General features: G+C 35.5%; 1 protein-coding gene across 1 annotated transcript in view; it reads right to left on the bottom strand.

Moving 5' to 3' along the window:
• Positions 1 to 14,534, bottom strand: part of fbn2.S (fibrillin 2 (congenital contractural arachnodactyly) S homeolog) — a 135,597-nt gene that overhangs the window by 31,124 nt on the left and 89,939 nt on the right. Inside the window, exons 37-47 of the mRNA XM_041580411.1 lie at positions 14,119 to 14,280; positions 13,434 to 13,502; positions 10,660 to 10,785; positions 10,439 to 10,564; positions 9,218 to 9,370; positions 7,956 to 8,024; positions 5,716 to 5,841; positions 5,410 to 5,535; positions 3,854 to 3,979; positions 2,425 to 2,541; positions 418 to 546 (exon numbers count right to left, since the gene is read on the bottom strand). Of these exons, the coding sequence (XP_041436345.1) occupies positions 418 to 546; positions 2,425 to 2,541; positions 3,854 to 3,979; positions 5,410 to 5,535; positions 5,716 to 5,841; positions 7,956 to 8,024; positions 9,218 to 9,370; positions 10,439 to 10,564; positions 10,660 to 10,785; positions 13,434 to 13,502; positions 14,119 to 14,280 (1,329 nt within the window). The remainder of the gene's footprint in view (positions 1 to 417; positions 547 to 2,424; positions 2,542 to 3,853; positions 3,980 to 5,409; positions 5,536 to 5,715; positions 5,842 to 7,955; positions 8,025 to 9,217; positions 9,371 to 10,438; positions 10,565 to 10,659; positions 10,786 to 13,433; positions 13,503 to 14,118; positions 14,281 to 14,534) is intronic.

Below are 14,534 nucleotides of genomic sequence, written 5' to 3'. Positions count from 1 at the left end.
AATGGAATGCGGGACACTGGGCTGTTTATCTTCAGATCGAACATTATCTAAATAACTAAATAACAAAATGTGTTTTCTCTTGAATCTGACCAATAATGTCTGAGTCCCTGGCAAAGAAAGCCCAATACAGAAAAACTGTTTGGTTAAAGGATTAGAATTAGCTTAAAGGGACTGTTTACATAAATACAATTTACATTCTGTAGACAATTTATATAACTTATAAGAAATCTACAATTGGTTTTCAGTCTAAGTGACTCATGAATTGCTTGTTTTTTTAAGTATGTCCTCTTTTTCTTGTGCTTCTTTTTTTTTTTTTTTTGCACTGTTCTATATGAATCTCTTTAATGTCTATACATTTTGTTGCTGGTTTAGGGTACAGAATGAATGTGTGTGCGAAGTTTCATAGTTCAGACATACCAATGCAGTTTTTGCCATCTGGAGTAAGTTCATAACCTTCATTACACAAACATATGAAGGAGCCGATTTCATTAAAACAATGTCCATTCCTGCACACCTGCCCGAAAAAGGAGCTGCACTCATCAATATCTGCAAAGGAAAATGTGTCAGTAAGAAAAAAGCTACATGTTGCATGTAATGCCCAAACTTACAGTCTTTTATCCCAACATACTATACTCTATTCTTCCATTATTAAGCCTCTTTTTTTCCCATAAAGAAATAGAGAATGACAATGAAATAGTCCAAATGGTTAGAAACAAGAGGCCTACTGACACCTGGGCCCACCGGGAGTTTTCCTGGTATCCCGGTGGGCCAGTTGACATTGTACCTTTCTCAGAAAATTTTAAGCTGGGGTCTGGGTTCTATAGTACTGGTAACAAATAATTTGTGTTGCCTGAGTATACAAATGCCAGCTTCTCTGTCTATATGTGTATAAAAGAAGTAATACGCAAAGCAGGTATATGCTGTAATACCACCAGCGTTTGTAAATTCCTTGCAGCATGGATATGGAAAACAGATGTATAGTTGCACATTACTACACATTTTTTTACAGTCTTCAAAGGAAAAGTTACAGTGGAGCTGAATAGTGCGCTTAAAAGAGAAGGAAAGTTGTTTAGCACTTGGGGGTGCCAAATGTTAGACACCCCCAAGTGATTGTATTTAATTACCTGAAACCCCAGCGTCGGTGCTCCTATCAGCAGAAAACTGCACCGGCCCGGGGTTAATACCAGTGAGCACCATGGAGCGATCCACTCTCGCCTTCTTCGTTCTTCGCCTAGCTGTGCATGCGCATTAGAGTGAAAAGCCGAACTTTAACTAAAAAGTCTTTTTCTAAAGCTTTTTCGTTCTACTGAACATGCGCCCTGGGAAATTTGAAGAAAGAAGAAGCTGGAAGAGGATCGCTCCGTGGTGCTCGCTGGAATAACCCCGGGCTGGTGCAGTTTTCTGCTGATAGGAGAACCGGCCCGGGGTTTCAGGTAAATAAATACATTCACTTGGGGGTGCCTAACATTTGGCACCCCAAGTGCTAAACAATTTTCCTTCTCCTTTAAGTATATATTGTTCTCTAAAGTACATATATCGTCTCTAAAATTGTTACAATACCGATGGTCAACTGACTCTGGGTAACAATTTGTCCTCCAGATGCTAGTGACCCCGCACCTACCAGCATCCTCAGAGAGCTCAAGGTATTCAGGGGTTACATCTCGGGAAATGCAGATTGTCTATATCTAATCTATCTGTTGTTAAATTTCAAGAATCTTGGCTCTAGTTAAACAACAGCAGGTTTGTGTGTGTTAGGGGGCTACAGATTTAATGAAACTACAACGTTATGTCTACAGAATTATGTTTATACCCAAATCCAGTCACTGCTGTAACCTGTAATATTCTAAAGGGGAAAATGTTACTTTAGTAATCTTTTTGTCCTCATTTGTAGCAAACTAATTAAAAATTTTCCAAGAGGTTTGGCAGAGTTTGGACTTTTAAAGGGGAAAATACAATTTTTCTGAGAAAAAAAAACTTGATTTTTTTCGGGGCATATTAAAGTCTGATGGTGTTAAAAACCAGATGAAAAAAGTACTCCAACTCAGACCTGCTGACAACATTTAAAAGTCAGTGGCAGATGTCCCATTAACAATTGGAAGATCTTCTAAATTGTGTTGGGTTTACGAAAAAAATCTTAGCTTTCTGACGATCTTAAGGAAAAATCGTAGGATTCGGAATTTTTTAGAATTGTATTGTGACTTTTTCCGCACAAGAAAAAATTTGTGAAAATTTATTGATACTGTAAATAGGGTGAAAACGTCAGTGTGGATTTGGTCCGAGGAGTTTTTAGAAAATAGTGAGAACTTTTCGGATTTTGATAAATAACCCCCTTGATGTTAACATGTCCTTAGTTTTTGTGGTATCATTAAGAGGAACTCCATGTTTGAACAATAGCATTAGTGTGTGTAAAATGTGATGACATACCAAAGCAGTCGTTATTATGAGTGACCTCAAAGCCAGGGTAGCACAGACAGTTATATGAGCCAACTGTGTTTTTACAAGTCCCATTTCCACATGGCTGCCGCTCACACTCATCAATATCTACAGAACAGAGAAAAACATATTAAGAAATGCCCTGCCAGCAACTGAAAAATATCTGTTTGATAACAAAGCTACATTTTTGCTGCTCCAATTTGCCACAGACATGGTCTGAAGTGTTGATACCTGTGCTACATATATATATTGCTTATTTATCAGTAGTGATGGGCGAATTTGGGGCGTTTCGCTGCAAAACTGCGAAAAATTTGCGAAACAGCGCCGGCGTCTCGTTTTCGCAAATTTATTTGCCAGTGTCGAATTGCGGGAATTTGCCGCGAATTTGCCGCGAATTTTCCCCCAGCCGAATAAATTCGCCCATCACTATTTATCAGAAAAGGCCAACAGATTAACATACTGTATATGAAAAAGAAAAAAAACCTAACATGTATTTGCCTATATTGAGTCATTTAGAGCGATGCCAACTCTGCAGCTTGCCTAACAACAGCCATGTATATTTCACAGTATTTCTGCCAATCCCCCTTCACTTAAACCTTCAGAGGTTCAATGTTAGACTATGGGGACCTTCCCCAGCACTTTTCTAACATTTTTTTGATTGAATAAAAATCCTTCGATCGATCGCTTAAAATCGTTTGAATAGTTTGATTCGAAGGATTTTATCATTCGATCGAATGATTTTTACTTTGATCGTTCGATCGAAGCATTTGCGCTAAATCCTTCAAATTCGATATTCGAATTTGAAGGATTTAACTTTGAGGGTCGAATTCGAGGGTTTATTAAAACTCGAAATTCAACCCTTGATAAATGCGCCCCTAAGGGTCGAAGTGAATTCAAAGTGAATTTTCAATTCAAAAACTTTTTGGGTAATTTTTGGGTACTTCGACCATAGAACAGGCCAAATTCGTCTTCGACTTTGATTTGAATTGAAAATACTTTGAATATTCGCCATTCAAAAATCCAAGTACTTTCTCTTTAAAAAACTCTGACTTCGGCACTTCGCCACTTTAAACCTGCTGAATTGCTATGTTAGCCTATGGGGACCTCCTAAAACCTATAGCCAACATTTGGCTAAGTTTTTAGAAGTCAAAGTTTTTCGATCAATTTAATCAATGGCATATGGCCATATTCGATCAAAAAAACCTTCGACTTTGAATATCGTACTACTGAATTCGATGATCGAATTTCCAAGTTTATTCACTTCGAAATTCGACCCTTAGTAAATGTGCCCCTTACTCTCAAGTGGAGGGTGGAATACTTACAAGGCATAGCTCTTCTGGATTTAAATACTGTATATAAACAGATTAATCATTTCATTAGTTTCACAAATGCTAGTACTAGATTTGTTGTCAGTACTTACCCATGCACATTGTCTGATCAGGAGAAGCTTTAAATCCATTGTTACATACACAATGATAACTCCCTTCGGTGTCCACACATGTACCATGACTACAAACATTTGGAATTTCCAGGCATTCATTGTGATCTGAAAATATACATGTGCAAAGAAGGCTTCATTACTTAATGAAAACCACATTTCTCAACTTTTTTGCAATACTAAATAAAAAAATAAATATATATATATATATATATATATATATATATATATATATATATATATATATATATATATATATATATATATATATATATATATATATATATATATAGCCTATTTGGAAAGTCTCTGGATTACATCAGATTTCTTGCCTTAACCAAAAATTAGGTCTTTATGAAACTGATATAATAAATTGATATCTGTAATGCCTATACATCTTTGCAATATGTTCCTGCCAAAGCACTGTTTAAAATGCATCTCAGATTAGACACACAAATGGTATGTATTTAATGAAACAGAAAGGCTACTCCATGAGACATTTTGCCTAAATGTGACTTCCTTTATTTGTATCATGTTATTTACTATTGGAACAGCAAGAATCCAATTTTCAGCAGTCTTGCAAATGCAGTGCTAGTGTCACATCTACAGGCTGCCCTTACATAATAATAGCCACTGAACTGATCCAAAATATTGTAATTACCATTATCAGGGCTATGCACATAATGAGTATATAACGTTCAGACAGGGGCAGGTGTTTGAGACCTGAAAAAATAGGGGTTGAGTACTGCTACTTAATTAGAATAGTAAAGCTTTATAGATAATAAGAACCAGACTGATGCTGCTTAAGCCCCCACAAGCAATAAATGATATTCACTTTAGGGCATTCATAACTGTATGGGAATTTGGTTTTACATGAATAGACAGCACCTATTATATGGGTGCTGTCTATTCATTGAATTTGTTTACAGAACGGGTGGAAGTGGCCACTTGAGACTTGCACCCGCATCTAATATACCCTAAGGGTGAGTGCTGACTTCTAATCTATATTTGGTTTTACATAATATAAAACATAATAAGCTTGCAAAGTAGGCTCTTCTTTGATTGATTTTGTACCCATGACAATAATTGCCATTTTTCTTTGTCTATGCTGTACTAGTCATACCTCTTCTGGTTTAGAAAACATTAACAATATAATTGCTCTACAGGTATGGCCAATCTGTTCTAGGGCTTTTTTTTTCAATCATTTGATCTGTGACTCATATGGATCAGCAGTTTACTATTGCTACATTTTTACACAAATCAAATCCCTGCAATAATACAAAAAACAACAGTATATAATGTTTGGCTGATAATGGAGTATACCCTCAGTATAGTTCAGTAACCATCAGTATACAGTAATTCTGATCCCTGATCATTGCAAGACATTGCCAACAAAGGTGAGTTGTCAAATCTCTAACTTGTTCTCTTAGAATGAAATCCTCTTGTATTTTACAATAAATTTCTAAGAGATAGACATGTTAAACTTGTTAAAGAAACCTTAATAACTAAATAGGGTCATAGACAGGGAACACTCTTACCAATACAGGCACCATTGGGTAACAGCTTGAAGCCTGTGGAGCATTCACATCGATAGGTTCCAGGACTGTTAATGCAATCAGCATTTCTCTGACAAAAATATTCACCACTGCTGCACTCATCAATATCTAAAACATAACAAGAAAAGTTGATTTTTCCCAATTTTATAGACTTATTTAAAGTTCTCTTGATTTGCTTTCTAGATTTTCCTGTAAACCACATTTTCTCCTAAATATAATCTATAAAAATAAAGCAACATTTTTGTAACCAGACGTAACTACTGTTTGCTTTCAGGCTAAAATTGTTACCTTCACAAACCAGGAGTAAGTCATTGTAGCTAAATCCTGTTGGGCATTCACAGCGGAAGCTCCCAATTTGATTGATGCAAACTCCATTGGTACAGATTCCAGGGATCTCCTTGCACTCATCAATGTCTAAAACGAGAAAACATTTAACAGGATGGTTCACCTAAAGATTAACATTAATAATAAACAAGATATATGCTACTGTATATGATAATCCCAAGGATTTTGATATGTGCATGAGCTGGCCAATAAGATTGGGGTTAGTTTAGCAATTATTTTAAATGTGTTCCTACTTGTTAAATAGTTGAGTGACAATTTCTCTCCCCAAAGAGCAGAACAACATTTGACTGCTCATACTGCTGAATTCACAGATATTCAATTTAATAAAGGTGCATTTTTCATTAAAACTTAGCACTAAATGTCCCTGACAGGATCAAAAATCAAACTGCTTCAATCTTTGAAGAATCAGCCTCTTCACCTTTGCCAATTTAATTTTAAGTACTAGATCTAGATACTTTACTTCTAATATGCTTAATATAATGAAGAAGGGTGCACTAGAAATGCAATATTCTAGCACAACAATGCAGCTATATGTTTATGTAGGAGGAGTTTTAAGCAAGCTATAAATAAATAAATATCATTGTGCAAAATGTAATGCATTTTACTATTTATTGTCCTGGAAATAAAAATGCTATACATTCCTGTGATTTTAATGCCAGAAAAACAAAAAACAAACAGAAGCTACACATAGGGGTAGATTTATCAAGGGTCGAAGTGAATTCGAGGGAATTTTCGAAGTAAAAAAATTCGAAGTAATTTTTTGGATACTTCGACCATCAAATAGGATACTATGACTTCGAATTTACTTCGACTTCGATTCGAAGTAAAAATCGCTTGAATATTTGACCATTCGATAATCGAAGTACTATCTCCTTAAAAAACCTTCGACCAGGTCCGGAACTAGGGGTAGGCAGAGTAGGCACGTGCCTAGGGCGCAAAGCTTGAGGGGCGCCAGACACGTACCTTTCACTGCTGCCTACCCCAGTCCGGTCTGCAGTTTTTCTCGTTGTGCTCATTTGCGCGCATGCACACTTACGTGAGGGTGACGTATCTGGTCAGTGAGCATGCGCGCGCTCAGGTTAGAGTGTGAAATGCATGTGCTCAGGTTCGCATGCGCGCGCCGGCTGGTTCGGCCCGGCCCTGCCATCGACTTCAATACTTCGCCAAATTAAACCTGCTGAAGTGCTGTGTTAGCATATAGGGACCTTCTACAATCATTTTCTAAGTCTTTAGAGGTCGAAGGAAAATCCTTCAATCGATCGCTAAAATCATTCGAATCGTTCAGTTCGATTTTTATTCGACTGCAGGATTGCAAAATTTGTTGAAGATACTTTGAATTCAATATTCGAATTCAAAGTTTTTTAATGTGATGGTCGAATTTCTAAGTTTTTTGTACTTCAAAATTCGACCCTTGATAAATCTGCCCCATACAGTGTATCACAGGGATTTAGTAGTCTGACAATTACACAAGCAAATCTGAATGTACTATGTATTTCATTTGTTAGAACAATAAGTTTAGAGCCTCACAAGGTGCACCATGAAAAGACAAATGGTCATTTATTTGCTAAGAAGCAGCGATCATTTTCAGTTGTGTAAATTCTTATATGCACCTTTCTTGTGCATACTGCATGCTTCACGGTGAGTTAGTGGGAGTTAAGATTCTGAGGCCAATATTTCAAGGTATCTGACAGTTCAACTGAATAGACTGACCTGTGTAACTGGCCATAGAGAAGGTGTATGTTACTTTTTCATTTGTTCAGGCTGACAGTTTTTACCAATCACATCTTACAGAAAGTAAAGGGTACCTGCAGTGAGTTTTGGTTTGATGTCATATTTTATTGTTTTTTTGTGTCTTTCTTGTACAAGGTTTGATTCTACATTTGCCTCACTGATATTCACACTTTTCTCTTTTCTATATTATAATAAATAATTTTAGATCTTCTTGTATTTATTTTTCTTTTTTAGACTCTATTTAACTCCCAAAAGACATCTTTCTGTGACATTATATGACCTATGTATCTTACTGATTAAAACGTGTAACTGAAAAATGAAAACACATTAAGACAAACAAATGCAGAGCCAACAGGAATATGGAAACAAAGCTCTGAGAATTGTGACAATACAGTTCTAAAGATGATTGTCAGATCTCTCCAAGAACATTGAAGTATGATTTTACAACTTACCAACAGCTTTGCCAGTGTGTATATCCAACGTGAAACCAGGGATAGATCCACAGAGATTCCTAAAATTAGCTTTTAAGATTTAAGAAAAAACAAATGTGTCATTTTGAGACATTGATAATATATCAGCAAAAACTGTAGGGGTGACCAGAATTATACCTGCCAATATGAAAGCTTCTGGCTATTACTGTGAATAATGTTTCCAAAAAGATATATGCCATTCTACCACTAAGAATTGTTTTACCAGATTTTTAATATCTTAAACCTCTGTAATTTGCAGTTTAATTCGTCACTTCTTCTACACAAGACATAACAGAATGTATAATAATTCCTATTCACAGGGTAGAGCTGCATTCATTGCCAACTGATTTGTATTTGTATTAAAGAAAATCTGTGCAATCCTTTTAGATGGATTTGACAGAAGAAGGAGAATCCCTAAATTTCAACATTATCTGGTAACCTTGGTCAAATAACAACATCAAAATACTGATCAGGCTTTGTGGTAGTAAATGAGTTAGTCCAGTCATTATGTTGGATTGTTTATTCAAACACCAATGTCTTCAGTAACTCATTCTCTTTATTTAAAGGGGCACTATCGCTACATTAAAATTTAACATTAGCTTCAGTATACTGAAATAAGAAACTTAATATAAAACTAAATATAATCAATTAAAAATTCTGTACTGTTTCCAAATAATCACATTCATCTTCACTATTCCTCTCTCAGCATCTGTTTCTCTTCATTCTCTTTTCATGCAGGAGTTGGGTGTCACATAATCATTGACAGTTAGATCCAATATATCTTATAGGGGGGGCTCCTTTTGCCTAGGAAATCACCACAAATCCTGTCTCTCTACATGTAGAATTTGGGCAAAAGGCAGTTAGTTTGTTTGTACTGGAATCAGTTATTTTAATGAGATCTAATTCATCTGTTAGGAAAGGAAGCCCCCCTAAAGATAAATTGGATCTCACTGTCAATGATTATCTGACACCCAACTGCTGCATGAAGACAAAATAAAGAGAAATAGATGCTGAGAGAGGTTGAGAGAGATTGAGAATCTAGAAGTGGTAAATCTAAAGCAATTGGACTTGTTGAGTAGTGTTTCTTCTGCAGTTCATATTGTTGATAGCTGTAATAAAATTTGACCTGCTAGAAGTCCATCTGCATCCCCCCATACCTGGAAATTACCTGTATGAAACTGTAGACATGATAAATAGTTGTTCATTCTACATTACATTGAATTTATAAATAGTAAATGCTTTACCTGTTCCTGGGGTTGGGCATGGCTCACAAGGCTTGCTCCAGGATTTCCCAATATTATAGGTGCAGCAGCACATCTTTTTTGTTACATTAAAAGGCAGTTCATTATCACATGTTGTTCCATTGTAGGTTCGATAACAAAAACTCTTCCGCATATCTACAACAGATATTATTAGTCACAGATTATATTATGGATATGGGGACACCATTTATAGTACACAACTTAAATCAGGAGTGCCCATACTTTACAAATGCAAGGTCTACTTTAAAGGGGACCCGTCACCCAAAAAAAATATTCATTATCCTATTTTATCACATCAATCACATCAGTCAAGCAAAATGAACTTTAATTACACAATGTAAATTATTTGAATTTTGTTTCCTTCAGTCTGGGAATTCATAATTATAACAAGCAGGCAGGAGCCATTTTGTGGACACTGTTATCAAGACAAGTCTTGCATCATCTCAAAATCTTGTTTGTGCACTAGAATGGGGGACCTGATGTCCATCCCAATGCCCTGGCTACACAATTAAATGGTGAAAACGGGGGAATGTGGGGAGAACAGTGATTTCTAGGAAGTGCTGAATGGAAATTAAAAGTAATTGTCTGCCCGCCTGTATGCCCAGGGCATAGAGGAGGGGCAGACAATGTTTGATTGACAGCTGAGATGTTTAAATGAGCTTACAACAGCTTTGAATGCTTTAATAAAAAAAAGAAATTGGATTTCATGTTTAATTTGAAAAAGACTTTTATTATACAGATTTTTGTGTCTGGGTGACAGGTCCACTTTAAGTGATGTTGTCCTATTATGATCTTCATCCATAAAGGCATTGTTAGCATTTTGTTCCACGAACAATATTACTTACATATTATATTGATTTATGAGAGACTTTATATTGCTATATTTAACAAACAACTATTTCTTATATAATGTTTACATAATAAAAATCTGAATGAAAAGAATGATTACCAGCTAAAGGTCTACTGTATATCCCAATCTACCTTTTGGGCACCCCTGACTTAAATACAACCTCATTGGATTTAATCAATGTCTAACAATCAATTACACTTGAAAAACCATTGCCCATAACTCTCTAAAGATTTACCACCCCTTTTTCTTTTTTTGTGTGGAAATACTGAAGGCAAAGCTATGATAAATATTATGTTTGATCACTATTATTGCATTACACATGGCAATACACAATTGGTATCACAGGTACATACCCATGCAGTTATGTCCTCCATTTACTTGCATATACTCTGAAGGGCAAATGCATGTATAATTCCCTAAGGTATTATAACAGGTTCCTGGTCCACAAACACCAGGGTGGGTAAAGCATTCATCAATATCTACAAGAGAAAAAAAATAGTCAAGGATGGATCAAAAAATAGACTTAAGCAATTTTGCTCAATGTGGTTCTTTTCTGCTCCAGTTAATTTATTACCTTCACAAATACGAGTCTCCTCACTAAGATAGTAGCCCTGTGGACATTCACACTGGAAGCTTCCAAATGTATTTATACAGTTACCACCTTGGCAGAGACCTGGTAACTCTTGGCACTCATCAATATCTACATTCATCGAAATAGATAGAAAAATGGAAAATATATAGAATAAATAGCAAATATATATTTTAGAATATTAAAAGCAATTAACAAGCACAGAGGATGCATTAGTATACTGGTAGTATACAACAAAATGTAATATATAAATGTGACTTGATAAACTTAACAAAAACCTAAATTGTGTTTAGGACAACTCCTACTGACTGAACTTGCAAACTTTAACATGCATTTTACATTCAAGATTTTTTTTTCACTTATAACATATCAAACATTTTTTTAGGGGCATATATATCAAGGGTTGAATTTCTAATTGAAAAAACTTCGAAAGTCGGATCCAAAGACCAACCAAAATTAAGTTGAAGGTTTTTTTTGGTTGAATAGGTCAGTTTTTGATTGAATAGGTCCGTATTCGGCCAAATTTGAATCGTACGAATTGAATTAATAACACATTAGATTGAATTCGATTCAAAGTTTTTCCAAAAAAAACCTTTGATTTTTCAAAGTCCACAAATTGACTCCAAATGGGTCCCAGGAGGTCCGCCATAGACTAAAACAGCAATTCGGCAGGTTTTAGAATTCATTTTTATAGAGACAGTACATGATAAATTTCAAAATTCGAATTTTTGAATTTTTTTCAAATTCGAATCGAATTTGGACTATTCCCTAGTCGAGGTATGCAAAAATAACTCGACATTCGAATTTTTTTCATTTGAAAATTCACCTCGCCTTTTGTTAAATCTGCCCCTTAGAGTTTAACAGTGATAAATCAGCACAATAGAACGAGTAGTTTTTTATAACACTAAAGGGGTGGTTCACCTTCAAGTTTACTTTGAGTATGTTATAGAATAACATGTTATAGTATGTTATAGAATAGCCTATTCAGTTGGTCTTCATTATTTCTTTTTTAAAGTTTCTGATTTATTTTACTACTTCTGTCTCTTTTTAGCTAAATGGGGGTCATTGACTACAGTACCCAAAAAATGAGTGCCCTGTAAGGCTACAATTTTATTATTCTTACTTTTTGTTACTTAACTTGCTATTCAGTCTTACTACTATTCATATTTCAGTCTCTCATTCAAACCATAGTTGCTAGGGTAAATAAAACCCTAGCCATCTACGTACCTAAATATCAATCTGGAGACCTGTTGAACAGAAAGCTATATAACTGAAAAAACTTAAAAAATGTAAATGACCAGTTGCAAATTTTCTCATTTTCTTTGATTATGCACAAATGTATTTGTTTTCATTTCTGGGAAGAATTTCTCTTTCAAAAAAAAAGGGACGTTGTTTTAATTCAGACTTCTACAATGCTTTATTGTCTAGACTGCACAACAAAATATAATAGACTTTCCTGGATCTCGACTTTAAAGATTACATTTTCCGGTCTGTAAGGGGAATTTTCAAAAGTAGTGATATTGAGTGTCTTTAGCTCTTCTTAAACCTGTCAGTGCACCATCAGATAATTCTCACCTGTAACTGTGTCTTGTACTAACCATTCTGCCTTCAGCTCCTCCTCCTCCTCCTAAACCTCTCAGTCTGCCATCAGGTGATTCAGTTGTACCTGTTTCTTGAACTACTGATTGTGCCTTCCGCCTCCTAAATATGTCAATCTGTCATCAGGTGGTTCCCAGCTGTACCTGTGCCTTGAACTAATGATTATGCCTTTAACTCCTCTTCCTAAACCTGTCAGTCTGTCATCAGGGGCTCTCCACTGTACCTGTGCCTTGTACTAATGATTGTGCCTTTAGCTCTTCCTCCTAAACTTGTCAGCCTGTCATCAGGGAACTTTTGGATGTACGTGTGCCTTGTACTAATGATTGTACCTTCCAGAGAAGAGGCTCTCTGCCAATATGGCAGAATACATGTTTTATAACTTAAAATTTGATTTAATGAGTTATATCAATTAGGTATTAAAAAGGAAACAAAACTGTGTACTGTAATAAATAAAACCAATGATGCTTTACTTCCCCTTTAATTGAAGATATATACATATACTAACTCAAAATGCTTATATTGCCTCATTCAATAAGCATAAACTAGCAAAATAATGCAGATGTGATGTAAAAACATGTTTCTGTCACCTATTTTATGTTAGCAATAAGCTACTTTTAAGTGTGTCTGTGTACACTGTATATATCCCTTTTAATCCAAAAAATCTTTCTTTAGTTTTGTGAATTCCCCCAAACAGTTAATGGCAGACATTCCATACCACACAGACTTAAATAATGCTTTGAAGGAAGAGCTATGGGATCAGCTTTGCAGAAGGTCTGGGACTGCAGAAGACAATTCACAGCAAGCAGAATTGGAAGTACAATTTGTACAGCTCTAAACATGAAATGGGAGTTCCTGTGCCATCTGGCATTTAACAGCTAGATCTCTTTTCAATAACCATTACAAACTAAGGAACCAAACATGCTCTTATATGGATAGAGGGCACAAAACACATAGCACTGGAACAGTCAACTGGATAGCTAGGGTGGATTTCCTGGATCATTGTTGTTTTTGACTTATAGTTTTATACAGCGTAACAGGGATTTTATGAAATGTAAGAAATGGTCATTAGAGTAAAATCAACAGCAATTAAAAAAATAGCATAACACAAAACCATGATGAACTTCATACAGCTATTTATTCTACTTTATTAGAATTCTCACCTTCTAAAATGATGGTTATGGGGTTGGGTCTGAATCCTTCTCCTCCTGGACACAATGTATTGTATTCAGCTTAAAATAAAAGGTTTAGATGTTAAGTCTATTGCTTCCTTTAAATACAGGGATCAATCTTTTGACTACTTAGAGCAAAATAAACTATAGCAATAACAAGAAAAAAATGAATCTGTACTAATTGCATAGAATGTTTTACTACTAAACCATGTTGTATTTGAAACGTTTGTTTTGCATGTGTAAGCTCGAAAATACGCTGAACAAAACATATCGAATTAGTTGCTATGAGCAATTTGACTCATGAAGCTGTGTATGCGAAGCACAATTAAGACAAAGTAAAAGTTTACATATTTATTGAATATTTACCTACTCTGTTTTCTTAAAGAGAAGCTTATCTAACAATGTAGTCTTTCCACATAAATGTACTATATTCTTGCCAGATATGATCAAGGTCTATTTTAGGCCATGTTGTGTCCCTAACTAACCTGATATAAAATATCATTGAATGGTTAGGTATTCAGTCTTGTATAAATCATGATAAGTTATGAATCTGTATGAAAATAGAAAGACTGTGTCTACATCAGTGGCTGAGAATAGAATGCCTGCAGTCAAAAGCTCTTCGTCTATAACTTGGTCCCAATGTCGATTCAAGGGAAATTAATAAAATGATTCTTACAGCTGTTTATTGGTGGGCAGATCTCACATGGGTTTCCCCATGCTTTCCCAAGAGAACAGCAGCATGAAGAACGGCTCACTCCAACTCCAATCTCAGTACTGCAAGAGATAGTTCCATCGCCACGGGGGCCATGGTTCAGGTAGCAATTGCCAACTCTTGTATCTGTAAAAGATGCTTTGAGGTTAGACCAAAGTACGGAGAAATATCATTAGATAATATTAACTGCTATTCATGAAATAAAATGATCCAAGAAGACACTATGAAGAATGAGACTCTCCCCTCAGATCCAGTAAATTGTGAATCCTTTCAGAGTTTACCATTAATGGCCAATGTGTACCCAGAACGACTGTGTCAAGATGTTTGTCTTGTGAGTACAAATTAAATTGATTTGGATTTCCAGGGCTTGCCAACATGGA

Source organism: Xenopus laevis, chromosome 1S (genome assembly GCF_017654675.1).
Source record: "Xenopus laevis strain J_2021 chromosome 1S, Xenopus_laevis_v10.1, whole genome shotgun sequence".
Taxonomy (NCBI): Eukaryota; Metazoa; Chordata; class Amphibia; order Anura; family Pipidae; genus Xenopus; species Xenopus laevis.
Note: the sequence above shows the minus strand (reverse complement) of the source record. Positions and strands in the feature narration are given on the sequence as shown.